The 20,338-nt window shown below is 38.8% G+C and overlaps 1 protein-coding gene across 4 annotated transcripts in view; it reads left to right on the plus strand.

Moving 5' to 3' along the window:
• Positions 1–20,338, plus strand: part of ARFGEF3 (ARFGEF family member 3) — a 93,743-nt gene that overhangs the window by 11,655 nt on the left and 61,750 nt on the right. For all 4 annotated transcript variants that reach the window (XM_071549164.1, XM_071549167.1, XM_071549165.1 and 1 more), the window contains exons 3-4: positions 4,090–4,171; positions 7,833–7,964. In XM_071549164.1, the coding sequence (XP_071405265.1) occupies positions 4,090–4,171; positions 7,833–7,964 (214 nt within the window). The remainder of the gene's footprint in view (positions 1–4,089; positions 4,172–7,832; positions 7,965–20,338) is intronic.

The raw sequence follows: 20,338 nt of genomic DNA on the forward strand, positions 1-20,338 counted from the left end.
TTCACCACAATGAGAATAGAAAGATTTTTATGATCTCTCCACTTGTAACAGTAAGCCATCTTGCTCTGACCTTTTTGGCAGTCTGTTTTACTGACATGTCATAACACCCCTTGTTCCAGACCTGCAGGGAAAGAGGTAGATTGATAAACCATGGCAAACTCCAGCAACTGGAAAAGTCAATGTAACCTGGCGTGCTGAATATAAAGGCTGTTTAAGTTCTCATGACTCATTCTGCATTTTGCAAAGTTGATAGTCATGGAGTGGGTTAGCTCAGGAAGAACAGGCTGTGCTCCTGGAGATAGTGGTCCTGTATTAGACACTTGGTTCTGTCTCTGAGGTCTTTGCTTGACCCTGGGCAGATACCTTGTGCTTCTCCAAGTCAGAGGTGCTCCCTTTCTTTTATGCTCCCTCTATGTTGTACTCAACTCCTCTCATTCACAGTTAATTGGTATTTGTGCCTAAAATCGTATGTGTGTGTAGTCCATACCTGCATGCAATAGTATGGAAACTCAAGAATTGCAGTGCGCAACTAATTTCTGTACATTACATAAACACTCTTAAACATGTTTTGAAGTACATTGTGCCTCAGCTTAATTTGAGAACTTCACTCATACATAATGTCTTACATGTGTAGCACTACAAAATCTAAATGAATTTTCACTTAACAGTACAGAACTGCAGACAGTGCAGTAAGCAATGAGATCCCATGGTGTGGGACCACTCAAAACAGGGTGGAATTATAAAAGATCTGTAAGGTGTAAGAGGAAACCTCAGTCCCTTACTTGATTGCACTCTGAGACCAAATTCTGGTCTGCATTCTGTCTTGTGCATCTTTATTCAACCCAGTTCTTGAGTGATAGACCTTAGAAGGGACTGTTAATTTACATTATTTTCTCCTGTTCTGCCTGAGGGTTATTTACCGTGTCTGTCTGTTCTCATACTATCAGATAATGCATTTTAATGGCAGGTTGAACTGAAGTGTGGAAGGTGCTCAAGCTAATCAAACATTACAAGCTATCTCTGCAGGTGTTTTATAGCTGTAGTGTGGAAATACTAAAGATTTAATTGATTGAGTGTGTAACAAGAACAGGAAATGACAGATGACACAACGGTAATTCATTTTCTCCAAGAATACAGTGGGAACACAGTCTGCAGCAACCTTAATTAGATTTTCAGTTAAACATTTTTAGCAAAGATGGGAAGTTCAGCTAATTGAATCTGTTCCAATTTCCATCCTCCTGTTTGTCATTTTTTGCTCTTCGTTTTGGGACATATCTCAAGGCTCTCATTGTTCTCTGCTCATTGCAGTATGTGATGACAGATGGTAAGGCAACATGCTGAGGTGCGGGGTAGCTACACATAAGCTGTAGGAGTTCCCACCTGTCTTCATTATAATGAAACTGAACTGGATCCACTCCAGTGACTTATGCCTTCCTTTTCCCCTCTTCTAGTCTCCATCCACTTTAATGTGAAAATAAGTTTATTCTGTATTAATAATGCCCAAAATGCTGACATGCTGTTGCACCAGTCTGTAGAAAGTCTAAAAGAAATGCGGTGGTCTGCCCTGAAGAGATGCCGGCCTAAATAATCATCAATTTTTAGCACCCCTGGAGTTAGTACTATACACTCTTGTGATTTTTTTTCCTGTCTGTATCTGGATGATTGAGTACTGATTAATGGAAAGGTACCTTGTTTTGACATCTCTTGATCTACTAATTTCAAATGTGAGTTCTCCCCCAGAGGGTGATAGTGAAAACTTTTGTGAAAGAGGCAATATATCAAAGTCATAATATAAAAGTTAGCACTTAAAGGTGTTTTGTGGATTAGAGATGCATTGCTGTGGCACCTCGTTATCACAGTTTATCTGCATGCTATATATGTTCCCAGGTCCAAGCAAAGTTGGCATTAGATATATAGACAGTAGCCAGCTCTGTACTGGATAGAGGATTGCTGTCTGAACCCAGGAGTAGATGTTTTGGCAGCTTCTGTAGATCTGGATCGTATGACACTCTTACAGGAAATATTTCCTAGATATTCTGTAGTTCAAGCTGTGTTGTATGCTAAACTCACAAGTTTCAAGAGTCCTTACAGTTAAATTTGTTCCAAAAATGTGCTAGAAAGGAGCTTATGCAAAAATTTGGCTTTATGCCTGCCTGTTTCTCAGAATATCTCATGGAGAAAATGGTTACCTTTTAATTAGAAACCTATTTTAAGATATACATCTAGTCTGCTTCAAGTTCTTTAGAATTCATGATTCTTTTAAAAAACTTCCCATAGTGTTATGCCAAATGGCCTTTTATAAGTTCCCATAACCTGTGAAGAAGGCAAAAGTCAAAAGACCTGCAGATTCTCAAGAATCTCTGCCAAGCACAGAAGCTTGCTGTGTTGTTTAACTGAGCCATGCTTGTGACTTTCAAGTCTTTATCATTAAAGGAAGGGGTTGCATTTCATGGCAGATTGGTGCCCCTTGGGGTAGCTTGTGGGTTTTTTTGGAGAAAGGTGGAGAGAAAGGAATAACAACTGAACAAACTGAAAATAGAGTTGATTTTTCTGAATGGAAACTCAGTCCCCTCTGCAGCCAGGATCCACTGAATGAGTTACAAGATGGGTTCCTCAAAAGGAAAATGGCCAGTGTTTAGTAATCTTCATTTGAATGTTTTTAAAAAGAAAGTTTAGATTGTAGATTTCCTGTTTTGGAGTGAGGTTAGCAGCTTTTGGACAGACTGTGCATGAATTTAAGCAGCTTTGACGATGCCTCTGAAACTCCCATAAATCACTAACCTAGGGCTTCTCCTTAGCTCGTTATGAAGGAATAATTTCTAGCTGAGTGAGAAGAGTCTCAGTTAGTTGTTTTCTTCTTACCTTGCACACATTTGTCTCCATCGGGAGGAAACTATTGTGATTCCAAAAGGGCTCTTTGGGGTGCAATCACAGAATCATGGAATATGCTGAGTTGGAAGGGACCCACAAGGATAATCGAGTCCACCTCCTTACTGTGCACAGGACTATCCCCAAGAGTCACACCATATGCCTGAGAGTATTGTCTGAATGCTTCTTGAACTCTGTCAGGCTTGGTGCTGTGACAGCTCCCCTGGGGAGTGCCCAACCACCCTCTGTGTGAAGAACCTTTCCTAATACCAAACCTAAACCTCCCCTGAGACAACTTCAGTGCAGACACTTGGAGTATCGAGACTCTTAAGGGCTGGCATGACTGGTTTGCCAAAAATAAATATGTCTACACAAATGTGAAGAATAGGCTCTATGTACAGATAAGTGCCTGTTATGATATGCAACCTAATGAAGTACAAATCTTCAGGGAGCTGCAGTTGGACATAGGCTGTGTATCTCTGATCAGGAATGAGTTTCCTGCCAACTAGCAGGATTTGCTTCAAGGACTTGTGATTACTAGGTGTTCATCAAATACTACAGCCCTTCATCTAATAAGGAGCAAGGAGTAAAGAGGGAATTCACATGTCCAGGCATTGTTAATATCCTAATTAATAATTTATTTTAATATTAAAACTTTGTTATTCTGTTATCAAAGTACAGCTAAGTCATAGTTACAGCATGTACTAATTCAGGTGTAAACCAAACTCATAGTGTCCATTTGCTTTTGTCTACACCATTTATAGTTGAAGGGATCTAACACAATAGGGCACACCGTACTGTAGAACTCAACTAATAGAAAGTGGATTATGAAACCCCTCTTCTGGAAACTTGAATATTAAACAGAAGCTACATGACTGAAGTGTAATGCACAACACACTGAGTTGAAAGACCACTGGTGAGTTGTGAATGAATCCCTTCTTTATGCTTTGAGCATTCATGCATGCACACAGAGGGGTAACAGTTGTGTTTTGTGAAATTTCAATTAAAAGACCATTCTTAACAGTGTGTGAAGAAATATGCCAGCTTTCTTTAGAGGGTGAAAGTGCTTCACAGAGTTGTGAAATTATCTTCAAATACTGTATGCAAGTGTGATGTTACTGAAAGTGATAACAGCCTTTGTAGAATGTTACTTGAATACCAATTGGAAGTTCCATTGTTACCTCTTACTGTTTTTTAAATTATTTATTTGTTTTTCCTCAGGGAGAAGTGTCTTCTGCCTCTTCAACTGGCACTGGAATCCAAGAGCATGAAGCTGGCCCAACAGGCTCTAGTAGGGATGCAGGTACGGCTTTAGAGTGGAGATGTGTTGGCTGGCAGTGGGTGTCATGGAAAGCTAGGCTTTTCTTATGGAAAACAGTACAGAAAAAGTGTCTATCCTAATGTGGTCCTAACAATAATATTCATGGTTTTGTAACAATGTTCAGAGGTTAGGACACAAGTAAAGGCTGGTGATTCTGTAGAAGCTCAAAAATGTTTTGAAGATAGGTGGGAGTTCCTGGATTTCAACATTGAATTGTAGGTATACTCTTCCTTGTGTGGCCCTGTCCTAGTCTCAGTAAGCACCTGCCACTGCTAAGCATCCTAGAAACTAAACTGAGCCAAGACTTGCTGTTTTCTTTGATTAGAAGTGAGGACTGCAGTGCTTAGAAGATAGAGCAGTTAATACAGATTCTGGGAGCTGCATTCTTTATGTGAGATCACTTTCCAGGGGTTTTTGTACACTGAAAACAGTAGGAATAGCATCTGATTTGAAAGTCTGTGAAATTGTGTAAGAAAACAGCAATGCAGCACAAGCAACAAAAAATACTCTATTGGGTTTGACAGTACGAAAACTAAAGCAGTTTACCTTTCTTTTAATTGGACAGCTGAGTATTTGTCAGTAAATTCCTCTTACTAGGAGGATGCTAGTTGTGGAAAAGTCTGGTACACTGCTGGGGCATAAAATTCATGCCACCATTTTTCAAAAAGCAATTCCTCCCTTAAAGGGCAAGCATGAAGTTTTTTTGGGAGTATAAGGGTGTAAGTGGATCATTCAAATTCATTTAATGCAGCATATAAGGTGTTGGATATTTGCTTAGAGAGTGCCCCATATGGAGGCACAACATGATTGTAGAAGGCTCTGGCTAAGGAAAAAAAGGTGGTTTTTGAAGGGTTTCTGTAATTATTGACTCTTAGAGAAGACATCTTGCAGCATAGTACTCTGGTCCCACTCTCACATCCTGAGCCCTGTGTTTCAGCTATACGAAAAGCTGGGAATGGAGATTGCTTTTAAAGTGAAAGCAACCATAGAATGGTAGGACTTGAACATAGTTATGTTTGTTCTTGTACTGGTACTGTTAGAAGAGCATTACAGAGTGATGATCAGCCAAGGACAGTGGAAGAATTATGAGTAACCCACTCTCTACTGTGTGTAAGTTCCTTGGGAGCACTCAGTGAGGATAAATTTTATCTTTTTACCCCTCTAACTTGCTACACATAACACTTGAGTTCTGTAAGAACTGGAATTGCAAGTTGCAAATTTGCAGTATGGTAACAGTTAAATAAGAGTGCTACGTCCTATCTAGAAGCCTAAAAAGGTAAGCCTGGCAACAATGCAGTCCTTCCTCTGCTTTTATGATATATGAAGTTTTATGAAGGGCAAAAAAGCAAACCACGCAACTGATGCTGGTGTGATATGTTAAAAAGTAGGATAAAAAACAAAAATGAGGTGAAGTACAACTTAAATTTACCCAAAGTAGGTCACAGGATGGTGGAAGTGAGCAGGGACCTCTGGAAGTCATCTGGTCAAATTCCCCTATTCAAATAGGGTCACGTAGAGCTGTGGCCCAAGTTTGTGTCCAGATGACTTTTGAATGTCTCCAGGCGTAGAGACTCCACAACCTCCCTGGGCGACCTGAGCTTGGTCACCCTTACAGTATATTGTTTCTGATGTTCAGAGGAAACAGTCTGTGTTTCAGTTTGTGCCTTTCAGTTTGTGCCCATAGCTTCTTGTCCTGTCACTGGGCACCACTGAAATTAGAGCCTGTTCTGTTCGCTTTGCAACTTCACTTCAAATATTTTTTATATGGTGATGACATCCTTTCTGAGCCTTCTCTTCACCAGGCGAAACAGTCAGAGCTCTCAACCTTTCCTCATAAGAGAGATACTCCAGTTCCTTGTCATCTTAGCAGCCCTTCCCTGGACTCTCTCCAATAGCTCCATATCTACCATACTGAACTAAACATTCTCATTCATATAGAAACCCCCATTATTTTCATTGCAGTTTGAGTTAAATCTCATCAGGCTGTACAGTGCTAAAACACTGGATTCACTGATATGTGGGAAATTCTTTAAAACACTGTTGTTTTAAAGAACATTATTGTTGCCCTATCCACTCCCTCCCTCTCAGGGGAATGGGAGAGAGAACTGAAAGGCTAAAAGTGAGAGAACTGGTGGGCTAAGATGGAGTTTAATAGGTAAAGCAAAGCTGTATGCACAAACAAAAGAATATATGGAATTCATTCGCCACTTCCCATGGGCCAGCAGATGTTCAGCCATCTCCTGGCATGCAGGACTCCATTACACATCACAGTTACTTTGGAAGACAAATGCCATAACTCCGTCCTTTCCACTTCCTCCTTCTTTCCCCAGCTGTTGTTGCTCTGCACAATGTCATATGGTATGGGATATCCATTTGGTCCCTCTGGGGTCAGCTGGCCCAGCTGTGTCCTCTACCAAACTCTTCTGCACCTTCAGCCTACTTACTGGGCAGCCATTCTGAGAAACAGAAGGCTTTGATGCTGTGTTAGCTCTGCTCAGCAATAGCAAAACATGGGTGTGTTACCAATGTTGTTTTGGTCACTTGTCCAAAACATAGCAATTTTTGAGCTCCTATGAGAACACTAACTCTATTCCAGCCAAAACCAGTACAAGCATAGAAAATAAGAAGGAATTGACCTGTGAAATGTGCTGTAGAGTTGAAGCTGAGAGGGAGCATCAGTACAAAATTGATGCAGAATGTAGGAGGTGAAGTGGGCTGCTCAAAGTCTGCACTGGGACAGAGTAAGGTTGTGTTCTTGGGATCTAAGACAAGGTAGTTTTACTTTGTCATGGCAATTTCTAAGAAAATGGGAGCAGGACAAAAAATTTGAGTGGGTATGTCTATTGCAGCATGCCTGAAAGTGACATAGACTAAATAGCAGAGGTGTTTCTAGTAGAATTCCAAGAAAATAGTGCCACTGACTGTGTGGGAGATAGTTACTCAGATACTGCCTTTTTCCAGGCAAAGCAAATCTGACCAGTCTAAAATAGTCAGTCTGAAGGTCAGTTAATCTGTACTGAACACACTTCTGTGTATGTTAGTCACTTGCTCACAGTACTCTTCCTTCTGAGGACTTGATTATATCTATTATTATCAATTTCTGAATGACGGAAAACACATCCATGATCAGGAGTGACACCTTCACAGGGCTTTGCTCTGTAACCTATTGGAGTGATTGGGACTATAGGTGACTGTCTCCTGCTGGCCAGGGGATCTGATAGCACTAGTTTGATGTCAGGATACTAGCATGAGTGGGACTTGTTGGGTTTGGGGGGCTGCAAAGGTTCTATTCTCTCCCCACTTAAAATGTTGAGATGTTTTGCTGAGAGCATTACTTGCAGTGATTTATCAGTTACTGATGTCTGCTTTCTTCTGAATACTGGTGAAGGAAAGGATTAGGAAAGATGATACTGGAATGGCAGCTGATTCAGAATATGTTGACTGCCTCTCCTCTGCTTCATGACACATCTCCTAGTTTTTTTGTATTTTTGCATTTTATATTATTGGTTCCATTTGAAATTTTTACACAGAAAACCTAGCCACTGTAGTACCAAGCTCTAATAGCTTAGTTGCAATAGTTTACAGAAGAATTGAGCAGAGGTAGTTTTGTCTCAACCTGTACATTGCCATTTTCTCTCTGCAGAAGCTGCTGACTGATGAGAGGTTTGTATCCGTGGAAACAGACTCAGATGAGAAACAGTTGCTTAATCAGATGCTAAATGCCGTCAAAGTGACTCCTTCGCTCAACGAAGACCTGCAAGTTGAAGTGATGAAGGTTAGTGTTTCACACACGTCAGTGCTTGCAGCAGAGGCTGCATGACTGAATGCTGAGGTTAGCAAATAAATTAGCTGTTGCCTTGGAAATCTTCATTTTAGGACAGTATTTGATTCCCTTCTTCCTGGTGGCAGATGTAGGTTGTTTATGTTTCTACTCCATTTGTGTTTCCCTGGATTAAATGGGACGGACATTAGTTTATATTAAGAGTCAGTACACTGGTGGTCCCAGTTTGAGCAAACTGAAAGAGGACAATCAGTTTACTCCAGGGTAGTGCATAGAGAAACAACTTGTGTACATTTGGAAGTTTCTGTTTGTTACTGAGCTTTAGTGGTCATGGAGTGGGCTGTGCAGGCTTGTAATTTTGTATTGTGTGTGCATAGGTACTTTGTAACTTGTTAGCTGTATTTTCTCTTTGTAAAATGCTAATGATAAAGCTTGATTTGTTTAAGCACCAAAATGTCCCTGGACTAGAGCATAAGGAGAATCATTGTTTTGTATACTTAGTGAAAACTTTGTTTCTGGAAATGGTTTAGCATTCTCCTGTATGTGTGTTGGAAAGCTTGGCTGCCAGGGGCTACTGTTGTGGATTGGAGGTGATGTCAAATTTTCTTGCCCTGTCATAGGGTTGGTGGTTATATGACTTGCCAGCACTGCTATAAAAAAGTGACTTCCAATACCTGTATTATTTGTGTGAAGCAAGATGATGGTGGACAGTTCTCAGATGTTTGGGTGTAAATTGTGTACTATAGGGTTTGTGGTGCTGTAGATGGTCTTCAGTTGAAACCATTTTGGAACAAACCTATTGGTCCTTTTTGCATGTCCATTATCCTTAGTACGGATTAATTTATTTAGATCTACTCCTTGACCATCCTTTACTTCTAAGTGGTGCATAGATTAGTTATTTTCTTTCTTGTATGTAATGTTTTTGTTCTAATGAACGTGGTATCCACTCTGAAACTGCTGTGTGCTAGATGTATTCTTACCACTGAAGATGGTTGCCTGGGTGGAATACACCCATAGTGTCAGAGCACACAGAAGGGTGAGCTCAGGAATAGAAAAGAGGGAGTAGTATTTCAGTGGACTGTTACCTGTTTTATGAAAGCAGACTTCTGCCCATGTACAGGATTAACTGATGACATCCAGATCTATATTTCTAACCCTACATACCTCTTTCCTGCCTCTCTTGTATCTACAGTGGGGAAGGGGAAGAGTCAAGAATTAGCAGTACTGAACCAATGGGTCCCTCCTCATATGCAGTAATTTCTTGCAAGTTGCTTTTTTTACATTCTTGAATGTTAGATTCAGCATCTGCATGCACACAGTTTGTTTGAAAGCTATGACATACATCTGTGAGTCATTGCTCCCACGCTAAGAATATAAGTACTATATTTTCCTACACTTATGAGCAAATACCTTCTCATGTTGTCTTGATATGTGAGGAGCCAAAAAAAACCCAAAACAAACAAAAAAACCCAACTCCCCCAAAAGCCAACCCAGACCCAAAACATCAAAAACCCCTCAAAGCTTCAAACCATGGAAAACCCAAGCCAAAACATTGTATTTATATACGCTTTTGGTTTTTTGTAGGGTTTGTTTGTTTGTGTTTTTATTTATTTTTAATTAGAAAAACTCATTCAGTTTCTGTTTGGGTCCAAAAGAGAAAAGGGAGTATAGTCTTAATTTCACTAAGTGAAATCTTGATGTAAAAATATTTTCTGTCTAAAAGCACCATGAAATGCATGTATGGTAAAATCAGGCTAAAACTTTACATCCTAAGAACAAAGCAAAATTCTATTGTCTTAAATATTTCAAGGGACCAGAGGGCCAAAACCTTGTAATCAGGACAGTTAAAACTCAGGCCTCGCTTGATTCTGAGCCTTGCCTGGAAGGCAAATCAAGCAGACATGTCTTTATCTTGTAACCCAAAGGTCACAGATGCTGTTGCAACACTTGAAAATTTTGTAGCTAACCTGGGCCTGATGAATAGCTAAAGCCTTTGGGGAGTTTTCTAGCAGCTGATCTCAGCAATGTGTTTATATCCCTGGATCTGCTAAAATGTGTCCTCAAGGCAGCATAGGATTGTACATTAGACTGTGTTATTCCATCTGGAGGAGATTAAATGTATCTTTATGTAGTGCAGATAGATAGTAGATGCTCTTAAGTGTGAGCAGGTTTGTATGAAAGTGGATCAGCTGTGATTCTGACCTGGTTCTTTGAGACTTGCTGCACAGTTGCACCATTCTCACGGATGATGCCGTGAATGACCCCTTCCCCCAAATACAGGACTTCGAGCCACGTTAGTGTAGGGTAAGATAAAAAGTAAAGGTCCTTTAATATCACAGGGCCTACAGCCCACAGGAATACATGATGACATCCAGTTCTTGTTTCTATGGCTTTTATAATAAGATCCCTCCAATCATTGCTTTACACATTTCTCAGTCCAGCCCCAGTCCCACCCCTGGACCAACCCCTGGAATTGGGTCTGGGGTCGTCAAGACCCTCTGTCTTCATCAACTCTTCTTCCTCAGGCACACAAAAGTCTCTTGGAGTTCATCCAGTTCTGGCTTTTGGGTCACTCTGACCTATGTTTATGTTTCATTCTGTAGGCCTTCTGATATCCTTCAGCTCTTTACCTTGGAAAGGAGTCTAAACAAGATTAATTAACTAAAGGCATTTGAGCTCCCTGTTCTGGGACAGGGGTAGTGATAGAAAGGCATTAAACTGTTAGAAATATTAATCCTCTAAAAATCTACAACTACTGTGTTCCTGAAATCTACAAAATGTGAAAATCAGAACAAAAACCCCTTTGGCATCACGGATATTAGGAATGCAACCATCAAAGATTACACAAAAGATTTTAGTCATGTAAAATCACTGTGAAAGTAGGCGTACAGGAGTCTTTCACTGTAAGTTTCTGGTATGTAAGCTCCAAAGTCACTGAAACGTGTTTTGGTTTTTTTTGTTTTTTGGTTTTTTTTTTAAAATGCTATGCAGAATATCTCCTGTTGTTCCCACTAAGAGAAATTCACACAGCAGAAATTCACACTTCACATAGTATCCAAAATAAATGTTTTGAATATTTATTTTAATGGTTTGTTGTCACCCACCTGCATTACAGATGGAAGTGTGAAGGGCTAGCTGAGGAGAGCATTCCGTAAAGCTTTTGACGTTCAGATTACTACAAGTTGGAATTGGCAGTGAAAGGAAGAACACGGGAGAGAGGTGTAAGTGCAGTTAGTTGCCTTGCTTGACATGCTTTTGGAACCTGTCAAATATTATTGTAAAGGACCAGCATTAGACAAAGGAATCAAGTAGTTGTAAGGGTTGTTGTATATAAATGGAGAGGATTGCTTGCTGGACTTCTTCTGGCACTGAAAAAACCAAACATTTTAGGCCACTGTTGTAAAAGTGGAAGGGGACTGACTTTATGCTAGGTACCAAATTCTCTTTAAGGGTGAATGCCATGGCATGTTCTGCAGATTCACAGATTGGAGGATCACAAAACCAGCACACTGACAGTGTTCAGATTTAAGGGCCAGGGCTGGGGACTGTGCTGGAGTGCATCCTGGGCAGCCAGGGAAGATTTATACTGCCCAAATGCAGCTATTGAGAAGAACTTAAAGCCTTCCCTTCTCACAATATTTCCACTGTGCTAGGTTAGGTACCTCTTATCCTTTTTATAAACTTTGATTTGAAGTGGAATTTTACTTTTTGCAGTAAACAGATCTTAAACTAAACTCCAGGGACTGCTGTCAGTATCTCTAGTTCTTCTAAATACCGTTTGTGGATTGCACCTTGGTGTTTCATATAGAATGGTTATGTGAGGAAATTCTGCCCTTGAATTTCCAAGTAGAAGTGATGGTCTGACGTCCTTGTTTATTTTTTTCCTTGTTACTCAGTACTGTGTCATCCTTATGTCAATAGCACTTTAATGCCCAAAAGAAGGCAATGATCTATTCAGTCAGGGAGAGGCAAAGGCTATGGTTTCTCTTTGACATAAATAGGCACCTATAGAAACACAGATATACTAACTGGATTTGATTTCCCACATACCAGAATTTTGCATATTTTACATTCAAACTTGCATGTTATTTAACTGCTGAGCCAAATATTTCTGTAGAATATCTCGGTGACAATGTGGTGTGTGTATTCCAGGTGACATGTGTATTCTCTGTACCTTTGTTGTGTTTTATGGCAGAGATTTATTAGTGTTTCCACTCTGGGGACTAAACTGAGGTTACATAGGTGCTTCAATTTGTATTAAAAGATACCGAGAAACCAGAAAATCCGGAGGGTATGACTAGAGGGAATAGTGCTTGACACAAGGCCACTTTAGTGTTCTCCTTTGCTGTTGCCATGATACTTTGCTATCAGTCTAAAAAGCTTTCTAATATATATATTAGCAATTTGTGTTTTTACTATGCTCAACTGGCTGTATCAGTGGAACAGAAAATCACACATTCATACAGTACCTTGCTGATATCTTCTTGTAATATATCAATAGCCTAACTGTAGTTTCAAACGGAATAATCTAAATATTGATACTTGTATATTTTCAGTATTCATGGGGGAAGGAAGAGATATATTGATCACTGATCAAATTCAGTGTTTTTTCAGTGAGATACTAAAGTGACTCTCTGCTCTACTGATACAGTTGCAGATGTATAGAAAAATTCAGAGGGGCAGTAATTTAGCACTTTCATTAGATGAGCACAGTCATGCAATATGGTGGCACAGAAATAGGAAGAATTTTGTTGTGTGACATGGTGCCATGTTACAATTGAGTGAAATGCAAGGCTGTATTTCATGCTGAGCAGTGGGGACATTTTGTTGACCTTAAGCACTAGGCTAATAAGCAAATAGAAAGTCTGCAGAAGAAAGGGAATAATTTCTGGTTTGAAGATTAATATCATACATTTGTGTTTGGCTGTGGATTCAGGGGATACTGATTTATTTCCCCTGCCCTGGCTTGATGCTTATAAATTCTGGTTTCAGATTCTTTTCTAATGGCTGAAGTACTTCTGCTCTGTGCAATTAGACCTTTACTTGCAGGAACATATTGGGAAAAGCACTATCAGATATTATCAGATCAGAAGTGGAAAAGGAAACTAGGAAACTAATGTATAGCTGAGTCTGGATTACAATCCCTTCCAGCCTCAACAATTCTGTGATTTTTACTTTCTCACTTTGATTTTTTGGTAGTTTTTTTCAGTAACTCTGACCCTAAAACACATTTCTTTCAGAAAAGGCTCCTGGAAAAACTGTTATTCATCTCTGAACATAACTGTTCCAGCAAAGCAGGTGAAACCAAATATGAAGAAAGTAGATAGTATGAAAGGAATCCAAAACAACAGGGACTGTGTGTTTTGAGGGATTTTTTTTCCTCTTCTTTTTCCTTTATTCTCACTAATGTTATGGTCCCTTTCATTTATATGTTGACAGCCTTCTTAATAATGCCATTCCTTTTTATCTGGATGTGTTAACATTATTCTCAAATAACAACAAAAAGTAGTTTAATGAATAATTAAAAATTAGTAGATGAGTTCTCACATCTACTAAGTTGTTCAGATAAACCAGATACACTGTAATGTAATGGAAACTAACGGGAAAGAAGTTGCTTTTAAGAAAAAGGCATGATTGATTGTTTAAAATTTCCCTTTCTACTGCAACTTTTTGTTCTCTACAGTCCCAGATAAAGCCTTGTCATGTAATTCAGTGCATGTCAGTTCTGTTTGTCCAGATTTCCCAAGAAATTTACCTCTTGCAAGATGGACACTTTCAAGCATGAAAGAGAATAATGACCTTTTGTGAAAGAAACTCTGACTTGATGGGTTTTCAAATATTTGTTCTTTATTTCACTATTCTAGTTAATGGTGTTATGATATGCTGGGAATGATAGGAACATATACTATGTTTCTGTCAGTGCAGCTTGCAAGCTTTGTTTCTTATTATCTCTGAGACGACTTCACACGGTTGAGTTGTGGGTACTCATGTGGGCTTTGAATAGACTTGAGGATTGTTTTGAAACAAAAAAACCCCTTCCAAAGTGGCTTGAGAGAGAAAAGCCACTTCTAGTTCCTATTATTTACCCACTGTCCATGGTGAACAGCAATTTCATTCAGGAAAAATTAGTTTATTCCCAGTGATTCCAATTTGCATTTGTTAGTGAATTAGGTGTACTTCTTGCTGATGGGCAAAATTTAAATGATTTTTCTTCTGTAGGCTTTCAGTGAGCAGTCAGCCAGAAGTCTTTTTATCTATGAATGAGGTTTAATGAACCCTTGTTAAATCTGATATCTCAAGGCAATGTTTTATTTTTGTCTCTGATCCATTAATACAGAACTTGGAAACTCTCCAGTAATAATAGTAGACAGCTCTTTTTGCGATTTGAGTTTTCATTTCACATATATTAAGAACTGAAATCTGAATTAGAGTTCTGAGGTAGAACTTAATTTATGTAAGGACAGACTGTCTTCAGGTTGGGTATTAGCATCTGTTTTTTCTAAGATTGCTCCCACAAAGCTTTACAGATGCAAAGTGATTCTTTGAGTGCTAAGAGTCATATCCTAGTTTTTATTAATTTATTTCATGTAGTAACTAATTTAGTTGATAGGGCCCCAGTGATGGTGTCAAATTAGTCACTTGAGAAGGTCACTATTGAAGATCTGCAAGGAGTTGTATAAAGTTTGGGGACTATTTTTTTTCCTTTTTTTGGGTTATTAGTTTTTTTTAACGATTGTAGTTGACCTGTTCTGCACAACTGTGAGAGGTTCAGGGTGGAAGTCCTGCTCTATGCAAATACTAAATAAGCTGGATTGAGCTTGAGCAACCAAACAAAATTTATGGTTAACTTTTTCAGAAACTTCTCAGGAACCTTGTTACTGTTGAGGCGGTTGTTGGCCTTTCATCACAGAGAACAACTTTCACTATGTATTTGAAAAGCTGTTCCAAACTGTTTGATCCAAAATGTTGACAGAACACCACTGTAAAATCCCAGCCTCTGTGGATGATTATATTCTGCACCTTTTTCTTGAATACTAGTAAACGAGCTGATCACTGTGATAAACTCTCACGGATAGGTATCTTCATTGTTTTAAGGTTGCTATTTATGAAATGTATCTTTCCACATACAACTTGGTTATGCTTAGTAGAATATAATTTGCAGCTGTTCTGCTTTCTCTTGAACTGTAAAAGCAAATGGAAGAGAAAACTGGATTGAAACAACTTCTATTTAAAGGTATACATAAGTTACATTGTTCCTTGTGCAGCCTCTTTGAAGCACGGTGTGTATAATGGTTTTGTATAGGAGTAAAGACAATGATTGCCCATTAAAAACAAAAATTCATTAGGGCAACAGTAAAAATATAACTGGTAAATGGAGATGGAGAAGAGATTGTCATCAGGATGGGAATCAACAACCAAATTGCTGATACCTTGCTGTAAATCTATGTGTTTTAGTTAATATAGAATTTTGGAATCAGAGACGGTTTATTCCCCTCAATGTATTTTATGCACTGCATTTTTGCAAACATTTTTCAGCATTACTTGCAATATAAATTTCAGTCCAGTCATCTTCTAAGCAGAAATGGACTATGTTTTAAATAAAGTAAAAAATAAAACCACTATACAACTTTAGTTGCGTGTTCTAATCCCAAACTGGTTTTAAATTTATATGAATAAGAAAAAAATAAAAAATGCTGAAAATTGGTAGAACAAAGTTTTGCCTGAATGTGCATTAGTTCTTGTAACAGTGGTGCCTGGTATGAGCTATTGTAAGCAATAAATGATTTTTGTCCAGTCCATAATTCAGAGATGTGTTAGCAACTGCTCTGTTAAAGAAGGGATTCTGTAAAGACTTGCACAATGTCATGCAGATAAGATTCTTTCCTAAGATCTGTCCTGCTGAGGAATGCTAGATAGAATTCTTAGTGTTTAGCCTTTTCATAAGTTAAATTATTGTAATCTAGGTCAACTACAAAGCCAGAGTCTCTTGGGTTTGCTTCTCTCATTTTATTTTTTTTTCTGGTTATTTTTAAAAGTTATTTGATTCATGTTCTTAGTTATAAGTAACCAAGTTAATTCCAATGGATTGGGTGACCTACCTTTTGTGCTTCAAAATAATTTCATACTTTCCCAAGTTAATTAGGACTATGGTAAATGCCTAGTGCAGTGATTAAACAACTCCCTTGGTTCTTAGGTGCCTGGTCATTATAGCAGAAACTAGTCTTGAATTAAATAGCTGAGCTTTCTCCTTAAGGAGTACAAAAGAATAACAGTGGTAGTGGCCTGAATGTGGCCAAGTGAATACTGGATGGGAACCATCTAAGCCAGTCTGTAGTGAATGTGGTGTCTCAAAAATCAAACCTCTTTCCAGGAACCCTGGCTTTTCCTCAGTACCCTTCTGTGTTTGAAGTCATATCCCTGAACCACCTCTGTGTGTTTGTACAGATGTATAGCTTTAAAAATCTAAGCAGAGGGTTGGTAATTCCAAGGCAAAAATTTTAACTGTCTCAGTGCTGTGGGGTGATGAAGGTGTTTTCAGAACATGCTCATTCTGTCACGTTGGAACTGGAGTGGCGTAATCAAAATCATTAGCATTAGCACAAAAAGTAACAAGTCCCTAGCTCTGGAAAATGTAATTTCACACCTGTCCAGGGTGTAAGTACATGTTCTTATACTTTCTCTAGTCTTAGACATAGGAATCTGGAGATCACAACCATTAAGAAAGTAAATTGGAAAGTCATTGTATGTTCACAACCCCAAATACAGGAACCCTTTAACTTTTATATTGCCTTTTGATCTTTTCCGTGCTGCCAGACATTAATGTTTACTGGTGGCAATGCCAGCTTGAATTGGCCACGCAACTGTTGTCACTTGCCATAGCTTTTGTGTGCAATTATACACATACTCCAGATGTGCCACAGCTATGTGCAGATGCACCAGATTAGACCTCCTCTACTTATGAGCTTCCCGTTATATGGACCACTGCTACTAAAGCTGTTAGTACCGTCTGGTTGTAGTTTTGTATTGTTGCACAATTTTTACATACAATTTTACAAGCAAGCACCAAACCAGTTTATCTAGGTTTTTAAATGTCACTTTCCTGGATCAGGAATTTTTACATTGCACAATTTTTAAAATATTTTAATGCAAAGTGGACTTTTTTTGTTTTTATTTTTCTTTTACATACTTTCCTGGATCAGGTCAGGGTATGGTCTGGGATAGGGTGAAATCCCCTTGGAGGCCAGACACCCTGTGTGACCCCAGTTCTTACCATGTTTTCAGGCTAATTCTTGCCAATTAATCTAGTGACTTGAAAGAGTAAATTTAAATCAGCTGTTGTAAAGTGCATTGCCATGCAGAACATTTCCCTGATACAGTTTTGGTGGAACCTTCCATGTATCTGAGGGCAAGGGAATTGTCTTCCCTCTTCCATGCCCAAAAAATTCTCTTGTTGTCAAGAATGTCAGAATTTTCACCCAGGGGATGTACTGCTGCTTTTTTGCCTTGACAGCTCTATGTTTACTTACATCCATGTGTTGACATCCTTTTGAATAATTTTGATAACCAATGCATTTTTATGATTTTTATTATTATTATTATTTGCATTATGTATAATTTTACTATTGTGACTTTGTTTTTATTTGAGAACTCTTTAAACTTTTTGTAGGTATTCTTCATTTTGGTATTTGTCCTTTTTTGGTTTTATTTTACTCAGATTTGTATAATCTAATTCATAAAGTAATGCAGTATACTTAAATAGGGTGTCAAGGAGGAAGTGCCATCCTAGTGCCACTAGTCAGTCTTTTTCTTTATTTTTCCCTGCCTTTAATTGCTGTAATTCTAAAGATAAAAGACCCTGTCAGAGTGTTGTGAAAAACTGTTAAGCACCATTAAGCCTTAAATAATTTATTTCCCTTCTACAACTGTACTACATAGGCAGTAGTTTCACTTGGTTTCCTACCACCATAAATAGTGTTCAGCAGCAGTTCTGTTTTGGTCCAGTGAACTAAATGGGCATTGTCTTCTCGGAGCATTCAGCTTGTCACCACTGATGATGTGTGAGGTTCTTCTGTACCAAATACAGTCCTTATATCTGAAGCTCTGGTGCATTCATAATGCTGAACAGCATTTATGGGTTTACTAATTCATAGGAGACACTGTCCTTTCTCTCCATAATTAAAATCTACTGTTTTGTACACGGATACATGGTGACAGTGTAGATAACTTCATTAATGCACTTAGTTTCTCTTGCTCTTGTTTTCTTTCGAGGCCAAAGAGTACCACATGAACAGGTTTGCAGTTATTCTGACAAATAGGACACCTCCTGTCCCAACTATTTTGCAGAAATACTGTATGACTGCTTTAAATGTCAAACAACTGAATGAGATAAAAGGTTGTCCTGCCTTGTCTTCGTCAGGGTTTTTCCTCCAAGGGGCAGGATTTGACAATCATCCAAGCACACTGCATCCAAGTTTATATGCGTGCAAGTAAAGTAGGAAAGGCTTCTTTTATGAATCCCGCAAAGGGATTAGAGGTGGCTGCAAAATTGTTTTGTTTGTAAATTCTAAAGTATTTTCTCTTTCTTGGGGATACTACTTGCTTTCTTATGCAGGGTGTTTATTTGACAACTCCACCATGAGGTCTTCCATGTGAGAATTTCTTTGTACTGCAGGTATGTGCTAAGGACTTGTGGAACTTGGCTAGCAATGCTTAGCAGCCTTACAATCTAAAAACATTCCCTCTTTTTTCCCTCTTCAGGAGATCATAAAATCATAGAATGGTTTAGGTTAGAAGGGACCTTAAAGGTTATCTGGTTCCAATACCCTGCCATGGGCAGGGACATCCCCTACTTGACCAGGTTGCTCAAAGCCCCATCCAACCTGGTCCTGAACACTTAATCTCTGGGGATCACACCGAATCACAGAATGGTTCAGGTTGGAAGAGACCCCAGTGGGTCATCTGGTCCAACCTCCCTGCTCAAGCAGGGTCATGCTAGAGCATGTGGCACAGAATGGATAGACATTGTAATGTCAGTTTAATTACACTATAGTTCAAATCATGTATGTTTGTGTCATTTGACCTTCATTGTGGCATCAGAACCAGGGTTTTCTGGTTTTATTTCTATTTGTTGTGAAGATTACCCATGCATGTGCTTTGATATTACAGTTGGTACCCTGGGACTCCAGGGAGTAGGAATTGTATTTTTTGTTCCATGATAGTCAATACCTCAAAAGTAATTATAATAAATACTTTCTTTATGGATAAGCCATTTATGGAAATGTGATCTCATCCGGGCATTTGCAAGATAATGCAAGCCAATTAAAAAATCCTGGAGGTTGTGTGACACTGAAACTATCCCTATAGTCATATAAGTTCCTTTAAAAAAAAAAAAAGAAAGAAAAAGAAACAAAATATGGTTTAGACTTCATACTGTGTTAGGTTGAGTGTTGGTTGCTTCCAATCAATGTAAGCTGATTTTCGATTTTGCTTTGTACTGGAATTGCTTCGTAGTTACTAGGAATTGATCTGTAGTTCTGTTGCTTTTCCTACTGGTGGTTGCGAAACCAGAATGGCATTGCCCAAGAAAGCCTATCTTTCTTTTCTGTGATTTTTTTTAAAATACAGACTGAGTTAGTGTCATGAGTAGTTAAGCAGCCTGTGGGATATACTGTTTGGAGACTCAATATTTTTAGTGGATCTGAGTGATTTGTTTTGTTGATTTTAGTCCCATTTTTCATCTAGTAATTTAAAAGAGAAGCCTGCTGTCTTCCTGTTTGTTCCACATAAATGGGAAAACATGCAAGTTAAGTGTCTGGATCATTGCCAAGACTGTAAATGAGCCCTGCAGCAGTGCTGATGGAAATCACAGCTGAGAGCAGTTTCGTGTGTTGGTCAGAGACTGTGTTTCAGAACTCACAAATTGTTTGTGAGGAAAGATGGCAGCAGTGGAGTAAGCCAAGAATATACTGGCTGAGAACCTGTGCTGCTGTCACTTGATTACATCAGTTCATATGCCCTTTCTCTAGCTAGTAGGTTCCCAGATCTTATGTTTTACAAAGAGTAGCAGTCCAAACTTAGCAGTCTTTTTGCTGAAATTCCCTATTGCTTCATTGCAAGGTTGTGGTCCTCACTTCCTCACTGCCCTTGGTATCTGACCTTTCTATTATTTATGTTACATGCGGATTTTTGGCTTTTGTGTCAGAAAAGATGAGGCGTATATATATATATATGCTAACTTTTCATAGTTCAGCTCTATAAAGAAAGGAAATTAAAAAAAAAAGAGGGGAAGAAGAGATTTTGAATAGCAAGGACTTAATACAATTGCCTAAGCTCGTGTGCTTTCATGTATTGTAGTGTATTGGCTTCCA

The sequence above is a fragment of the Pithys albifrons genome, chromosome 2 (genome assembly GCF_047495875.1).
Source record: "Pithys albifrons albifrons isolate INPA30051 chromosome 2, PitAlb_v1, whole genome shotgun sequence".
In the NCBI taxonomy this organism is placed as follows: domain Eukaryota; kingdom Metazoa; phylum Chordata; class Aves; order Passeriformes; family Thamnophilidae; genus Pithys; species Pithys albifrons.